Below are 14,577 nucleotides of genomic sequence, written 5' to 3'. Positions count from 1 at the left end.
CGGGAGAATCCCATACTAGGCCGCAAAAGCCGGGGACTAAAGTTAAAATCGCGGCCGGCCGGCAGTGCACGGTCGGCGCGGTAGTCCCGGACCCATACGCACGCCGCAGGCGCTGCAGCGTCTGGGCCCAAGGTGCTTTATGCGCCGTCCCAACGGGGACACAGAGCCCTTGGAATATGCGGTACTAGGCCGCAGAGCCGGGGACTATAGTTATAAGCGCGGCCGGCAACAAGCTCGGCCAGCGCGGTAGTCCCGGCGCACTAACACGCCCAGCAGTGCTGCAGCGTGTATGACACAAGCGCTCCATGCGCCGTCCCCAAGGGGACACAGAGTACCTCACAGTAGCAGGGCCATGTCCCTGACGATACCCAGCTCCTGTCCAGCAGATTCCCCAGGGGCTGCGGAGGGAGCACGGTCCCAGTGTCTGGAGACCGATCATGGATCCCACTTCACCCAGAGCCCTAGCAGGGATGGGGAAGGAAAACAGCATGTTGGCTCCTGCCTATGTACCCGCAATGGGTACCTCAACCTTAACAGCACCGCCGACCAGAGTGGGGTGAGAAGGGAGCATGCTGGGGGCCCTATATGGGCCCACTTTTCTTCCATCCGAAATAGTCAGCAGCTGCTGCTGACTAAGTTGTGGAGCTATGCGTGGATGTGTGCCTCCTTCGCACAAAGCATAAAAACTGAGGAGCCCGTGATGCACGGGAGGGTGTATAGCAGAGGGGAGGGGCTTTACAATTTTAAGTGTAATACTTTGTGTGTCCTCCGGAGGCAGTAGCTATACACCCAATTGTCTGGGTCTCCCAATGGAGCGACAAAGAAATTTTGTTTACTTATCGTAAATTCCTTTTCTTCTAGCTCCTATTGGGAGACCCAAACAATTGGGTGTATAGCTTCTGCCTCCGGAGGCCACACAAAGTATTACACTTTAAAAAGTGATACCCCTCCCCTCTGCCTATACACCCTCCCGTGCATCACGGGCTCCTCAGTTTTGGTGCAAAAGCAGGAAGGAGAAGACTTATGAATTGGTATAGGGTAAATTCAATCCGAAGGATGTTCGGAGAACTGAAAACCATGAACCAAAAGAACAATTTAACATGAACAACATGTGTACACAAAAGAACAAACAGCCCGAAGGGAACAGGGGCGGGTGCTGGGTCTCCCAATAGGAGCTAGAAGAAAAGGAATTTACAGTAAGTAAACAAAATTCCCTTCTTCTTTGTCGCTCCATTGGGAGACCCAGACAATTGGGACGTCCAAAAGCAGTCCCTGGGTGGGTAAAAGAATACCTCGATAGAAAGAGCTGAAAACGACCCCCTCTTACAGGTGGGCAACCGCCGCCTGAAGGACTCGCCTACCTAGACTGGCATCTGCCGAAGCATAGGCATGCACCTGATAGTGTTTCGTGAAAGTGTGCAGACTCGACCAGGTAGCCGCCTGACACACCTGCTGAGCCGTAGCCTGGTGCCGCAATGCCCAGGACGCACCCACGGCTCTGGTAGAATGGGCCTTCAGCCCTGAAGGAATCTGAAGCCCAGAAGAACGGTAGGCTTCAAGAATCGGTTCCTTGATCCACCGAGCCAAGGTTGACTTGGAAGCCTGCGACCCTTTACGCTGGCCAGCGACAAGGACAAAGAGCGCATCTGAACGACGCAGGGGCGCCGTGCGAGACACGTAGATCCGGAGTGCTCTCACTAGATCCAAAGAGTGCAAATCCTTTTCACATTTGTGAATTGGATTAGGGCAAAATGAAGGCAAGGAGATATCCTGATTGAGATGAAAAGGGGACACCACCTTAGGGAGAAAGTCCGGGACCGGACGCAGAACCAACTTATCCTGGTGAAACACCAGGAAGGGGGCTTTGCATGACAGCGCTGCAAGCTCCGACACTCTTCGGAGTGATGTAACTGCCACTAGAAATGCCACCTTCTGCGAAAGACGTGATAAAGAGACATCCCGCAGCGGCTCGAAAGGTGGTTTCTGAAGAGCCGTTAGCACCCTGTCAAGGTCCCAGGGTTCCAGCGGACGCTTGTATGGTGGGACTATGTGGCAAACTCCCTGCAGGAACGTGCGTACCTGCGGAAGCCTGGCCAGGCGCTTTTGAAAAAATACGGAGAGCGCCGATACTTGTCCTTTGAGAGAGCCGAGTGACAAACCCTTGTCCATTCCGGATTGAAGGAATGAAAGAAAAGTGGGTAAGGCAAACGGCCATGGAGAAAAACCGTTATCAGAGCACCAGGATAAGAAGATCCTCCACGTCCTGTGATAGATCTTGGCGGACGTTGGTTTCCTGGCCTGTCTCATAGTGGCAATGACATCTTGAGATAATCCTGAAGACGCTAGGATCCAGGACTCAATGGCCACACAGTCAGGTTGAGGGCCACAGAATTCAGATGGAAAAACGGCCCTTGTGACAGCAAGTCTGGGCGGTCTGGAAGCGCCCACGGTTGACCCACCGTGAGATGCCACAGATCCGGGTACCACGATCGCCTCGGCCAATCTGGAGCGACGAGAATGGCGCGACGACAGTCGGACCTGACTTTGCGCAGCACTCTGGGCAGCATCGCCAGAGGGGGAAACACATAAGGCAGTCGAAACTGCGACCAATCCTGAACTAATGCGTCCGCCGCCAGAGCTCTGTGATCCTGAGACCGTGCCATGAAGGCCGGGACCTTGTTGTTGTGTCGTGACGCCATGAGATCAACGTCCGGCGTTCCCCAGCGGCGACAGATCTCTCGAAACACGTCTGGGTGAAGAGACCATTCCCCCGCGTCCATGCCCTGACGACTGAGAAAATCTGCTTCCCAGTTTTCTACGCCCGGGATGTACACTGCGGAGATCGTGGAGGCTGTGGCCTCCACCCACTGCAGAATCCGCCTGACTTCCTGGAAGGCTTGACGACTGCGCGTGCCGCCCTGATGGTTGATGTATGCGACGGCAGTGGCGTTGTCCGACTGTATACGGATCTGCCTGCCCTCCAGCCACCGATGGAAGGCCAATAAGGCTAGATACACTGCCCTTATCTCCAGAACATTGATCTGAAGGGAGGACTCTACCGGAGTCCAGGTTCCCTGAGCCCTGTGGTGGCGGAAAACCGCTCCCCACCCTGAAAGGCTCGCGTCCGTGGTGACCACAGCCCAGGTTGGGGGTAGGAAGGATCTTCCTTGCTATAGAGAATTGGGACGGAGCCACCACTGAAGAGACGTCTTGGTTGCAAGGGACAGAGAGACGTTCCTGTCGAGGGAAGTCGACCTCCTGTCCCATTTGCGGAGAATGTCCCATTGGAGTGGCCGCAGATGGAATTGCGCGAACGGCACTGCCTCCATCGCTGCCACCATCTTCCCCAGGAAGTGCATGAGGCGCCTCAAGGGGTATGACTGACCCCGAAGAAGAGATTGTATCCCTGCCTGCAGGGACAGCTGTTTGTCCAGCGGTAGCTTGACTACCGCTGACTGTGTATGAAACTCCATGCCGAGGTAAGTCAGTGATTGAGTCGGTGTCAACTGGGATTTTGGGAAGTTGATTATCCACCCGAACTGCTGGAGAGTCGCCAGAGCGACTGTAAGGCTGTGTTGACATGCCGCCCAAGAAGCTGCCCTGACTAGGAGATCGTCTAAGTAGGGAATCACCGAGTGGCCCTGAGAGTGTAGGACTGCTACAACGGATGCCATGACTTTGGTGAACACCCGTGGGGCTGTTGCCAGGCCGAAAGGCAATGCCACGAACTGAAGGTGCTCGTCCCCGATGGCGAAACGCAAGAAGCGTTGATGTTCGGGTGCGATCGGCACATGGAGATAAGCATCCTTGATGTCGATCGATGCTAGGAAGTCTCCTTGTGACATCGAGGCGATGACCGAGCGGAGAGATTCCATCCGAAACCGTCTGGTGCTCACATGTCTGTTGAGCAATTTGAGGTCCAGAACGGGGCGGAATGATCCGTCCTTCTTTGGCACCACGAACAAGTTGGAGTAAAAGCCGCGACCATGTTCCTGAGGGGGAACCGGGATCACAACTCCCTCTGTTTTCAGAGTGGCCACTGCCTGAAAAAGTGCGTTGGCCCGCTAGGCGTAGGAAGAAAAAGCTGTCGCTTGAGAAGTCAGAGACGCAACCTGCGGAGCAGAATTACGTGTGACTGCATTAATCTCAGCCAGACAAGCTGAGATAGCTTGTAGTGCCCACACGGCTGCAAAGGCCGGGGCAAAAGACGCGCCCGTGGCTTCATAGATGGATTTCATCAGGAGCTCTATCTGCCTGTCAGTGGCATCCTTCAGCGATGAGCCATCTGCCACCGATACTACAGATCTAGCCGCCAATCTAGAGACTGGAGGATCCACCTTGGGACACTGAGCCCAACCCAACTACGTCAGAGGGGAAGGGGTAACGCGTGTCAGTAAGGCGCTTAGTAAAGCTCTTGTCCGGAACCGCTCTGGGCTTCTGGACTGCATCTCTGAAGTTAGAGTGATCGAAAAAAGCACTCCGTGTACGTTTGAGGAACCGAAACTGGTGTTTCTCCTGCTGAGAAGCCGACTCCTCTACAGGTGGAGGCGGGGGAGACAGATCTAACACCTGGTTAATGGACGAGATAAGATCATTAACTAAGGCGTCCCCTTCAGGTGTATCAAGATTGAGGGCAACGTCAGGTTCAGAGCCCTGAGCTGCGACGTCCGCCTCGTCCTCCAGAGAGTCCTCGGGCTGGGAACCCGAACAGCGTGAAGAAGTCGGGGAAGATTCCCAGCGAGCCCACTTAGTCGGTCTGGGACTGAGATCCGGGCAGGAGTCCTCCGCGTGGGACCTAGGGCCCAACCTGGGAGCGCGCTGCGGCGCGGACCGAGAGGGGCCTGGAGGCGACGAGCTAACGGGGACCGGGGCCTGTGTAAGGACCGGTCTGGACGGCAAAGCTTCTAGCAGCTTGGCAGACCATTTGTCCATAGACTGAGCCATGGATTGCGAAAGTGACTCAGAGAGTTTCTCAGCAAACGCAGCAAACTCTGTCCCTGCAGCCTGGACAGGGGGAGCAGGGGGGTCTACATGAGCCGAGGGGCCCACTAGTGACCGAGGCTCCGGCTGAACAAGCGAAACAGGGGTTGAGCATTGCTCACAGTGAGGGTAGGTGGAACCCGCAGGTAACATAGCCCCACAAGAGGTACAGGTCGCAAAAAAACCCTGTGCCTTAGCACCTTTGCTCCTTGTGGACGACATGCTGTTGTCTCCTAGGAGAGTGATCACTGAGGGTATATGGGAAGGGGTATACAGCCCGACCGAACAGAAATATGTATATAAATACGTATCTATTCCGGCACCCTGGGGGGGACCAGCACCGGGTGACCGGTGTGGCTTACCGACCGCTAAAAAGCGAGTGTGTGTCCTCCAGATTCCCTGCCTTAGGTCTCCCAGAGCTGCAGAGCTCTTCTCTGATAATCCTCCACCGGCAGAATGCCAAAAAACATGGCTGCCGGAGCTCTCAGGGGAGGAGTGGAGCCGTGGGCGGTGCTAGAAAAGTGCGGGAATCTGGGGTCCCCACAGTGATCAGTGAGGGGGGAGGAAACATACAGGATGCTCCGGCCCTCACAGCCGACGTCAGGCCAGCCGTCCCGCCCTTACCCCTGACAGGCAAGCCCGGGGGCGGGATTTTAGCTACTAGGCCGCGATGAAGCCGGGGACTAAATTTAAGACCGCGGCCGACAAGCAGGCTCGGTCGGCGCGGAAGTCCGCCGGTCTTCCGAAATCAGCAGCTGCTGCAGCGTCCGGGAATAAGGCGCTCCATGCACAGTCCCCATGGGGACACAGAGTACCTTATAGATGCAGGGCCCGATCCCTGAGGAAGAATATACTCCTGTCCAGCAGATTCCCACAGGGGCTGCGGAGGGAGCCCGGTCCCAGTGAATGGATGACCGGTTAGGATCCCACTTCTCCCAGAGCCACTAAGGGATGGTGAAGGAAAACGGCATGAGGCTCCGGCCTTTGTACCCGCAATGGGTACCTCAACCTTAACAGCACCGCCGACTTTAGTGGGGTGAGAAGGGAACATGCCGGGGACCCCGTGGGGGTCCTCTTTTCTTCCAACCGATATAACTAATCTGAGAATGCATGAGTGGATGTGTGCCTCCTTCCACACAAAGCATAAAACTGAGGAGCCCGTGATGCACGGGAGGGTGTATAGGCAGAGGGGAGGGGTTACACTTTTAAAGTGTAATACTTTGTGTGGCCTCCGGAGGCAGAAGCTATACACCCAATTGTCTGGGTCTCCCAATGGAGCGACAAAGAAAAAGCGGGTAAAAACGCAGTGTGCGCACAGGGCCTAATGGAGTCTTCAGACTTGGTATATTGATGACCTTTCCTTGGCAAGGACATGCCATCACTTTATTATCAGTAGGGTTATACTTCTAGGACCCCCCACAATCCTGAGACTGAAGGGGCTAAGATGTCAATGTGTAGGAAAATTAGTGAGGATCCGCTTCAATCTCATAATCTGCACCCCACTAGTCATGTGATGGTATATCTTTTCTATAGGCTTCACTTTATTATATGGGTTTTTCCACCAATCTAATTCTGTGCTAATATTCTCGGCACTGGTAATGACACTTTCCATTTAGGCCGGGTGTGGGTGGGTTTCTAATACTAACCTTGAATCCTGTTGGGCACCAGTCTACAAACTGAATAGTGCGTTTTGTCTTAATGGTTGCGATGGCGGCGTTGACATCCTTGGGGACCACGTCCCCCCTGTATAACATGCAGCAGGCCATGTATTTGCCGTGGCGGGGGTCACACTTCACCATCTGGTTTGCAGGCTCAAAGCAGGCATTGGTTATTTCAGCCACGGACAGCTGCTCGTGGTAGGCCTTCTCTGCAGAGATGACAGGCGCGTACGTGACCAGCGGGAAATGGATACGTGGATATGGAACCAGGTTTGTCTGAAATTCGGTGAGATCAACATTTAAAGCCCCATCAAACCTCAGCGAGGCAGTGATGGACGACACGATCTGCCCAATGAGACGGTTGAGATTTGTGTATGTTGGACGTTCAATGTCCAAGTTTCGGCGACAAATATCATAAATGGCCTCATTGTCCACCATAAAGGCACAATCTGAATGCTCCAGCGTGGTGTGTGTGGTCAGTATGGAGTTGTATGGCTCCACCACTGCTGTGGACACTTGCGGTGCTGGGTAGATTGCAAACTCAAGCTTGGACTTCTTGCCATAATCTATAGAGAGTCTCTCCATCAGAAGAGATGCAAATCCTGAGCCTGTGCCGCCTCCAAAGCTATGGAAAATGAGGAAACCTTGTAATCCGGTGCACTGGTCAGCCTGCGAGAGAAGATAGTGCCATATTACACATAACGGTCATAACCAAAGCCTTCCATGTTCTCTATGTATAGATCAGTGCTGATCATAGGGGCCATAGAGGAGCCTCAGTCACCATCACAGCCCTGCGATCATGTAACACGAGCTTCATACAGTGCGTCCACCCATCTCCTGTATACACCGCACCTATATACAGCGTGTCCACCCATCTCCTGTATACACCGCACCTATATACAGCGTGTCCACCCATCTCCTGTATACACCGCACCTATACAGAGCGTGTCCACCCATCTCCTGTATACACCGCACCTATATACAGTGTGTCCACCCATCTCCTGTATACACCGCACCTATATACAGTGTGTCCACCCATCTCCTGTATACACCGCACCTATACAGAGCGTGTCCACCCATCTCCTGTATACACCGCACCTATATACAGTGTGTCCACCCATCTCCTGTATACACCGCACCTATACAGAGCGTGTCCACCCATCTCCTGTATACACCGCACCTATATACAGCGTGTCCACCCATCTCCTGTATACACCGCACCTATACAGAGCGTGTCCACCCATCTCCTGTATACACCGCACCTATATACAGTGTGTCCACCCATCTCCTGTATACACCGCACCTATATACAGTGTGTCCACCCATCTCCTGTATACACCGTACCTATATACAGTGTGTCCACCCATCTCCTGTATACACCGCACCTATATACAGCGTGTCCACCTATCTCCTGTATACACCGCACCTATATACAGCGTGTCCACCCATCTCCTGTATACACCGCACCTATATACAGCGTGTCCACCCATCTCCTGTATACACCGCACCTATATACAGTGTGTCCACCCATCTCCTGTATACACCGCACCTATATACAGTGTGTCCACCCATCTCCTGTATACACCGCACCTATATACAGTGTGTCCACCCATCTCCTGTATACACCGCACCTATATACAGTGCGTCCACCCATCTCCTGTATACACCGGACCTATATACAGTGCGTCCACCCATCTCCTATATACACCGCACCTATATACAGTGTGTCCACCCATCTCCTGTATACACCGCACCTATATACAGTGTGTCCACCCATCTCTTGTATACACCGCACCTATATACAGTGCATCCACCCATCTCCTGTATACACCGCACCTATATACAGTGCGTCCACCCATCTCCTGTATACACCGCACCTATATACAGTGTGGCCACCCATCTCCTGTATACACCACACCTATATACAGTGTGTCCACCCATCTCCTGTATACACCGCACCTATATACAGTGTGTCCACCCATCTCCTGTATACACCGCACCTATATACAGTGTGTCCACCCATCTCCTGTATACACCGCACCTATATACAGTGTGGCCACCCATCTCCTGTATACACCACACCTATATACAGTGTGTCCACCCATCTCCTGTATACACCGCACCTATATACAGTGTGTCCACCCATCTCCTGTATACACCGCACCTATATACAGTGTGGCCACCCATCTCCTGTATACACCGCACCTATATACAGTGTGGCCACCCATCTCCTGTATACACCGCACCTATATACAGTGTGGCCACCCATATCCTGTATACACCGCACCTATATACAGTGTGTCCACCCATATCCTGTATACACCGCACCTATATACAGTGTGTCCACCCATATCCTGTATACACCGCACCTATATACAGTGTGTCCACCCATCTCCTGTATACACCGAACCTATATACAGCGTGTCCACCCATCTCCTGTATACACCGCACCTATATACAGTGTGACCACCCATCTCCTGTATACACCGCACCTATATACAGTGTGGCCACCCATCTCCTGTATACACCGCACCTATATACAGTGTGGCCACCCATCTCCTGTATACACCGCACCTATATACAGTGTGGCCACCCATCTCCTGTATACACCGCAACTATATACAGTGTGTCCACCCATCTCCTGTATACACCGCACCTATATACAGTGTGTCCACCCATATCCTGTCCACCGCCATTAACTTGAGAACGGCGGCAGCTATAGGCATAGAAGTGGTGTCTAGGTATAGTAAAGTAGCCATGCGCTACGCAATGAAGCCACCTATAGCGCCACCTGGTGGAAAGAAGGGAATTTTGTTACTTACCGTAAATTCCTTTTCTTCTAGCTCCTATTGGGAGACCCAGACGATTGGGTGTATAGTACTGCCTCCGGAGGCCACACAAAGCATTACACTAAAAAGTGTAAGGCCCCTCCCCTTCTGGCTATACACCCCCGTGGGATCACGGGCTGATCAGTTTTAGTGCTAAAGCAAGAAGGAGGAAAGCCAATAACTGGTTTAAACAAATTCACTCCGAAGTAACATCGGAGAACTGAAAACCATTCAACATGAACAACATGTGTACCCGAAAACAACCAAAAATCCCGAAGGACAACAGGGCGGGTGCTGGGTCTCCCAATAGGAGCTAGAAGAAAAGGAATTTACGGTAAGTAACAAAATTCCCTTCTTCTTCGGCGCTCCATTGGGAGACCCAGACGATTGGGACGTCCAAAAGCTGTCCCTGGGTGGGTAAAGAAATACCTCATGTTAGAGCTGCAAAGACAGCCTTCCCCTACGGGGAGGCAACTGCCGCCTGCAGGACTCTTCTACCTAGGCTGGCGTCCGCCGAAGCATAGGTATGCACCTGATAATGTTTGGTGAAAGTGTGCAGACTCGACCAGGTAGCTGCCTGGCACACCTGTTGAGCCGTAGCCTGGTGTCGTAATGCCCAGGACGCACCCACGGCTCTGGTAGAATGGGCCTTCAGCCCTGATGGAACCGGAAGCCCAGCAGAACGGTAGGCTTCAAGAATTGGTTCTTTGATCCATCGAGCCAGGGTGGCTTTGGAAGCCTGCGACCCTTTGCGCTTACCAGCGACAAGGACAAAGAGTGCATCCGAGCGGCGCAGGGGCGCCGTGCGGGAAGAAGGGAATTTTGTTACTTACCGTAAATTCCTTTTCTTCTAGCTCTTATTGGGAGACCCAGACGATTGGGTGTATAGCACTGCCTCCGGAGGCCACACAAAGCAATTACACTAAAAAGTGTAAGGCCCCTCCCCTTCTGGCTATACACCCCCAGTGGGATCACTGGCTCACCAGTTTTAGTGCAAAAGCAAGAAGGAGGAAAGCCAATAACTGGTTTAAACAAATTCTCTCCGAGTAACATCGGAGAACTGAAAACCGTTCAACATGAACAACATGTGTACCCGCAAACAAACCAACAATCCCGAAGGACAACAGGGCGGGTGCTGGGTCTCCCAATAGGAGCTAGAAGAAAAGGAATTTACGGTAAGTAACAAAATTCCCTTCTTCTTCGGCGCTCTATTGGGAGACCCAGACGATTGGGACGTCCAAAAGCTGTCCCTGGGTGGGTAAAGAAATACCTCATGTTAGAGCTGCAAGACAGCCCTCCCCTACGGGGAGGCAACTGCCGCCTGCAGGACTCTTCTACCTAGGCTGGCGTCCGCCGAAGCATAGGTATGCACCTGATAATGTTTGGTGAAAGTGTGCAGACTCGACCAGGTAGCTGCCTGGCACACCTGTTGAGCCGTAGCCTGGTGTCGTAATGCCCAGGATGCACCCACGGCTCTGGTAGAATGGGCCTTCAGCCCTGATGGAACCGGAAGCCCAGCAGAACGGTAGGCTTCAAGAATTGGTTCTTTGATCCATCGAGCCAGGGTGGCCTTAGAAGCCTGCGACCCTTTGCGCTTACCAGCGACAAGGACAAAGAGTGCATCCGAACGGCGCAAGGGCGCCGTGCGGGAAATGTAGATTCTGAGTGCTCTCACCAGATCTAACAAATGTAAATCCTTCTCATACCGATGAACTGCATGAGGACAAAACGAAGGCAAAGAGATATCCTGATTAAGATGAAAAGAGGATACCACCTTCGGGAGAAACTCCTGAATAGGGCGCAGCACAACCTTGTCCTGGTGGAAGACCAGGAAGGGAGCCTTGGATGATAGTGCTGCCAGCTCAGACACTCTCCGAAGAGATGTGATCGCTACCAGAAAAACCACTTTCTGTGATAGTTTAGAAAGTGAAACCTCCTTCAGAGGCTCGAAGGGCGGCTTCTGGAGGGCAACTAGTACCCTGTTCAGATCCCATGGATCTAACGGCCGCTTGTACGGGGGTACGATATGGCAAACCCCCTGTAGGAACGTGCGCACCTTAGGAATGCGTGCCAAACGCCTCTGAAAAAAGACGGATAGCGCCGAGACCTGACCTTTAAGGGAGCCGAGCGACAAACCTTTTTCTAACCCAGATTGCAGGAAAGAAAGAAAGGTAGGCAATGCAAATGGCCAGGGAGACACTCCCTGAGCAGAGCACCAGGATAAAAATATCCTCCACGTTCTGTGGTAGATCTTAGCGGACGTGGGCTTCCTAGCCTGTCTCATGGTGGCAACGACCCCTTGGGACAATCCTGAAGACGTTAGGATCCAGGACTCAATGGCCACACAGTCAGGTTCAGGGCCGCAGAATTCCGATGGAAAAACGGCCCTTGGGACAGTAAGTCTGGTCGGTCTGGGAGTGCCCACGGTTGGCCGACCGTGAGCTGCCACAGATCCGGATACCACGCCCTCCTCGGCCAGTCTGGGGCGACAAGTATGACGCGGCTGCAATCGGATCTGATCTTGCGTAGCACTCTGGGCAAGAGTGCCAGAGGTGGAAACACATAAGGGAGCCGGAACTGCGACCAATCTTGCACTAGGGCGTCTGCCGCCAGCGCTCTTTGATCGCGAGACCGTGCCATGAAGGTTGGGACCTTGTTGTTGTGCCGTGACGCCATTAGGTCGACGTCCGGCACCCCCCAGCGGCGACAGATTTCCTGAAACACGTCTGGGTGAAGGGACCATTCCCCTGCGTCCATGCCCTGGCGACTGAGGAAGTCTGCTTCCCAGTTTTCTACGCCGGGGATGTGAACCGCGGATATGGTGGAGGCTGTGGCTTCCACCCACATCAGAATCCGCCGGACTTCCTGGAAGGCTTGCCGACTGCGTGTCCCCCCTTGGTGGTTGATGTATGCCACCGCTGTGGAGTTGTCCGACTGAATTCGGATCTGCCTTCCTTCCAGCCACTGCTGGAAGGCTAGTAGGGCAAGATACACTGCTCTGATTTCCAGAACATTGATCTGAAGGGTGGACTCCTGCTGAGACCACGTACCCTGAGCCCTGTGGTGGAGAAAGACTGCTCCCCACCCTGACAGACTCGCGTCTGTCGTGACCACCGCCCAAGACGGTGGTAGGAAGGATCTTCCCTGTGATAATGAGGTGGGAAGAAGCCACCACTGCAGAGAGTCTTTGGCCGTCTGGGAAAGGGAGACTTTCCTGTCCAGGGATGTTGACTTCCCGTCCCATTGGCGGAGAATGTCCCACTGAAGTGGACGCAGATGAAACTGCGCAAACGGAACCGCCTCTATTGCCGCCACCATCTTCCCGAGGAAGTGCATGAGGCGTCTTAAGGAGTGTGGCTGACTTTGAAGGAGAGCCTGCACCCCAGTCTGTAGAGACCGCTGCTTGTCCAGCGGAAGCTTCACTATCGCTGAGAGAGTATGAAACTCCATGCCAAGATACGTTAGTGATTGGGTCGGTGACAGATTTGACTTTGGGAAGTTGATGATCCACCCGAACGCCTGGAGAGTCTCCAGTGCAACCTTCAGGCTGAGTTGGCATGCCTCTTGAGAGGGTGCCTTGACCAGTAGATCGTCCAAGTAAGGGATCACAGAGTGTCCGTGAGAGTGCAAGACTGCTACCACTGCCGCCATGATCTTGGTGAACACCCGAGGGGCTGTCGCCAGACCAAATGGCAGAGCTACGAACTGAAGATGGTCGTCTCCTATCACGAAGCGTAGAAAGCATTGGTGCTCTGTAGCAATCGGCACGTGGAGATAAGCATCTTTGATGTCTATTGATGCTAGGAAATCTCCTTGAGACATTGAGGCAATGACTGAGCGGAGGGATTCCATCCGGAACCGCCTGGCGTTCACATGCTTGTTGAGCAGTTTTAGGTCCAGAACAGGACGGACGGAGCCGTCCTTTTTTGGAACCACAAAGAGATTGGAGTAAAATCCTCGCCCCCGTTCCTGAGGGGGGACAGGGATCACGACTCCTTCTGCTCTTAGAGAGTCCACCGCCTGCAGCAGGGCATCTGCTCGGTTGGGGTGTGGGGAGGTTCTGAAGAACCGAAGTGGAGGCCGAGAACTGAACTCGATTCTGTACCCGCGAGACAGAATGTCTGTTACCCACCGGTCTTTGACCTGTGACAGCCAAATGTCGCAAAAGCGGGAGAGCCTGCCACCGACCGAGGATGCGGAGGGAGGAGGCCGAAAGTCATGAGGTAGCCGCTTTGGAAGCGGTTCCTCCATTTGCTTTCCTGGGGCGTGAGTGAGCCCGCCAGGAATCTGAGCTCCCTTGTTCTTTCTGAGTCCTTTTGGACGAGGAGAATTGGGCCTTGCCCGAGCCTCGAAAGGACCGAAACCTCGACTGCCACTTTTTCTGTTGAGGTTTACTTGCTCTGGGCTGTGGTAAGGAAGAGTCCTTACCCTTGGACTGTTTTATGATTTCAGCCAATGGCTCACCAAACAGTCTGTCTCTAGATAATGGCAAGCTGGTTAAGCATTTTTTGGAACCAGCATCTGCTTTCCAGTCCTTTAACCACAAGGCTCTGCGCAAAACCACAGAATTGGCGGACGCCATAGTGGTACGGCTCGTAGATTCTAGGACGGCATTGATAGCATAGGTCGCAAACGCAGACATTTGCGAAGTTAGGGACGCCACTTGCGGCACTGCTGGATGTATGAAAGCATCCACCTGTGCTAAACCAGCTGAAATAGCTTGGAGTGCCCACACGGCCGCGAATGCTGGAGCAAACGACGCGCCGATAGCTTCACAGACAGATTTCAACCAAAGGTCCATCTGTCTGTCGTTGGCATCTTTAAGTGAAGCGCCATCCTCTACTGCGACTATGGATCTAGCCGCAAGCTTGGAAATTGGGGGATCCACCTTTGGACACTGGGTCCAGCGTTTGGCCACCTCAGAGGGAAAAGGATAACGGGTATCCTTAGAACGTTTAGAGAAACGCTTGTCTGGATGAGCGTCGTGTTTCTGGATCGATTCTCTGAAGTCAGAGTGGTCCAAAAAAGCACTTAATTTACGCTTGGGATATAGGAAATGGAACTTCTCCTGCTGTGCAGCTGCCTCCTCTGCAGAAGGGGCTGGGGGAGAA

General features: G+C 53.3%; 1 protein-coding gene across 1 annotated transcript in view; it reads right to left on the bottom strand.

Moving 5' to 3' along the window:
- Positions 1 to 14,577, bottom strand: part of LOC142263277 (tubulin alpha-3 chain-like) — a 72,083-nt gene that overhangs the window by 6,467 nt on the left and 51,039 nt on the right. Inside the window, exon 4 of the mRNA XM_075332206.1 lies at positions 6,627 to 7,307. Within this exon, the coding sequence (XP_075188321.1) occupies positions 6,627 to 7,307 (681 nt within the window). The remainder of the gene's footprint in view (positions 1 to 6,626; positions 7,308 to 14,577) is intronic.

Source organism: Anomaloglossus baeobatrachus, unplaced genomic scaffold (assembly GCF_048569485.1).
Source record: "Anomaloglossus baeobatrachus isolate aAnoBae1 unplaced genomic scaffold, aAnoBae1.hap1 Scaffold_2567, whole genome shotgun sequence".
Taxonomy (NCBI): domain Eukaryota; kingdom Metazoa; phylum Chordata; class Amphibia; order Anura; family Aromobatidae; genus Anomaloglossus; species Anomaloglossus baeobatrachus.
Note: the sequence above shows the minus strand (reverse complement) of the source record. Positions and strands in the feature narration are given on the sequence as shown.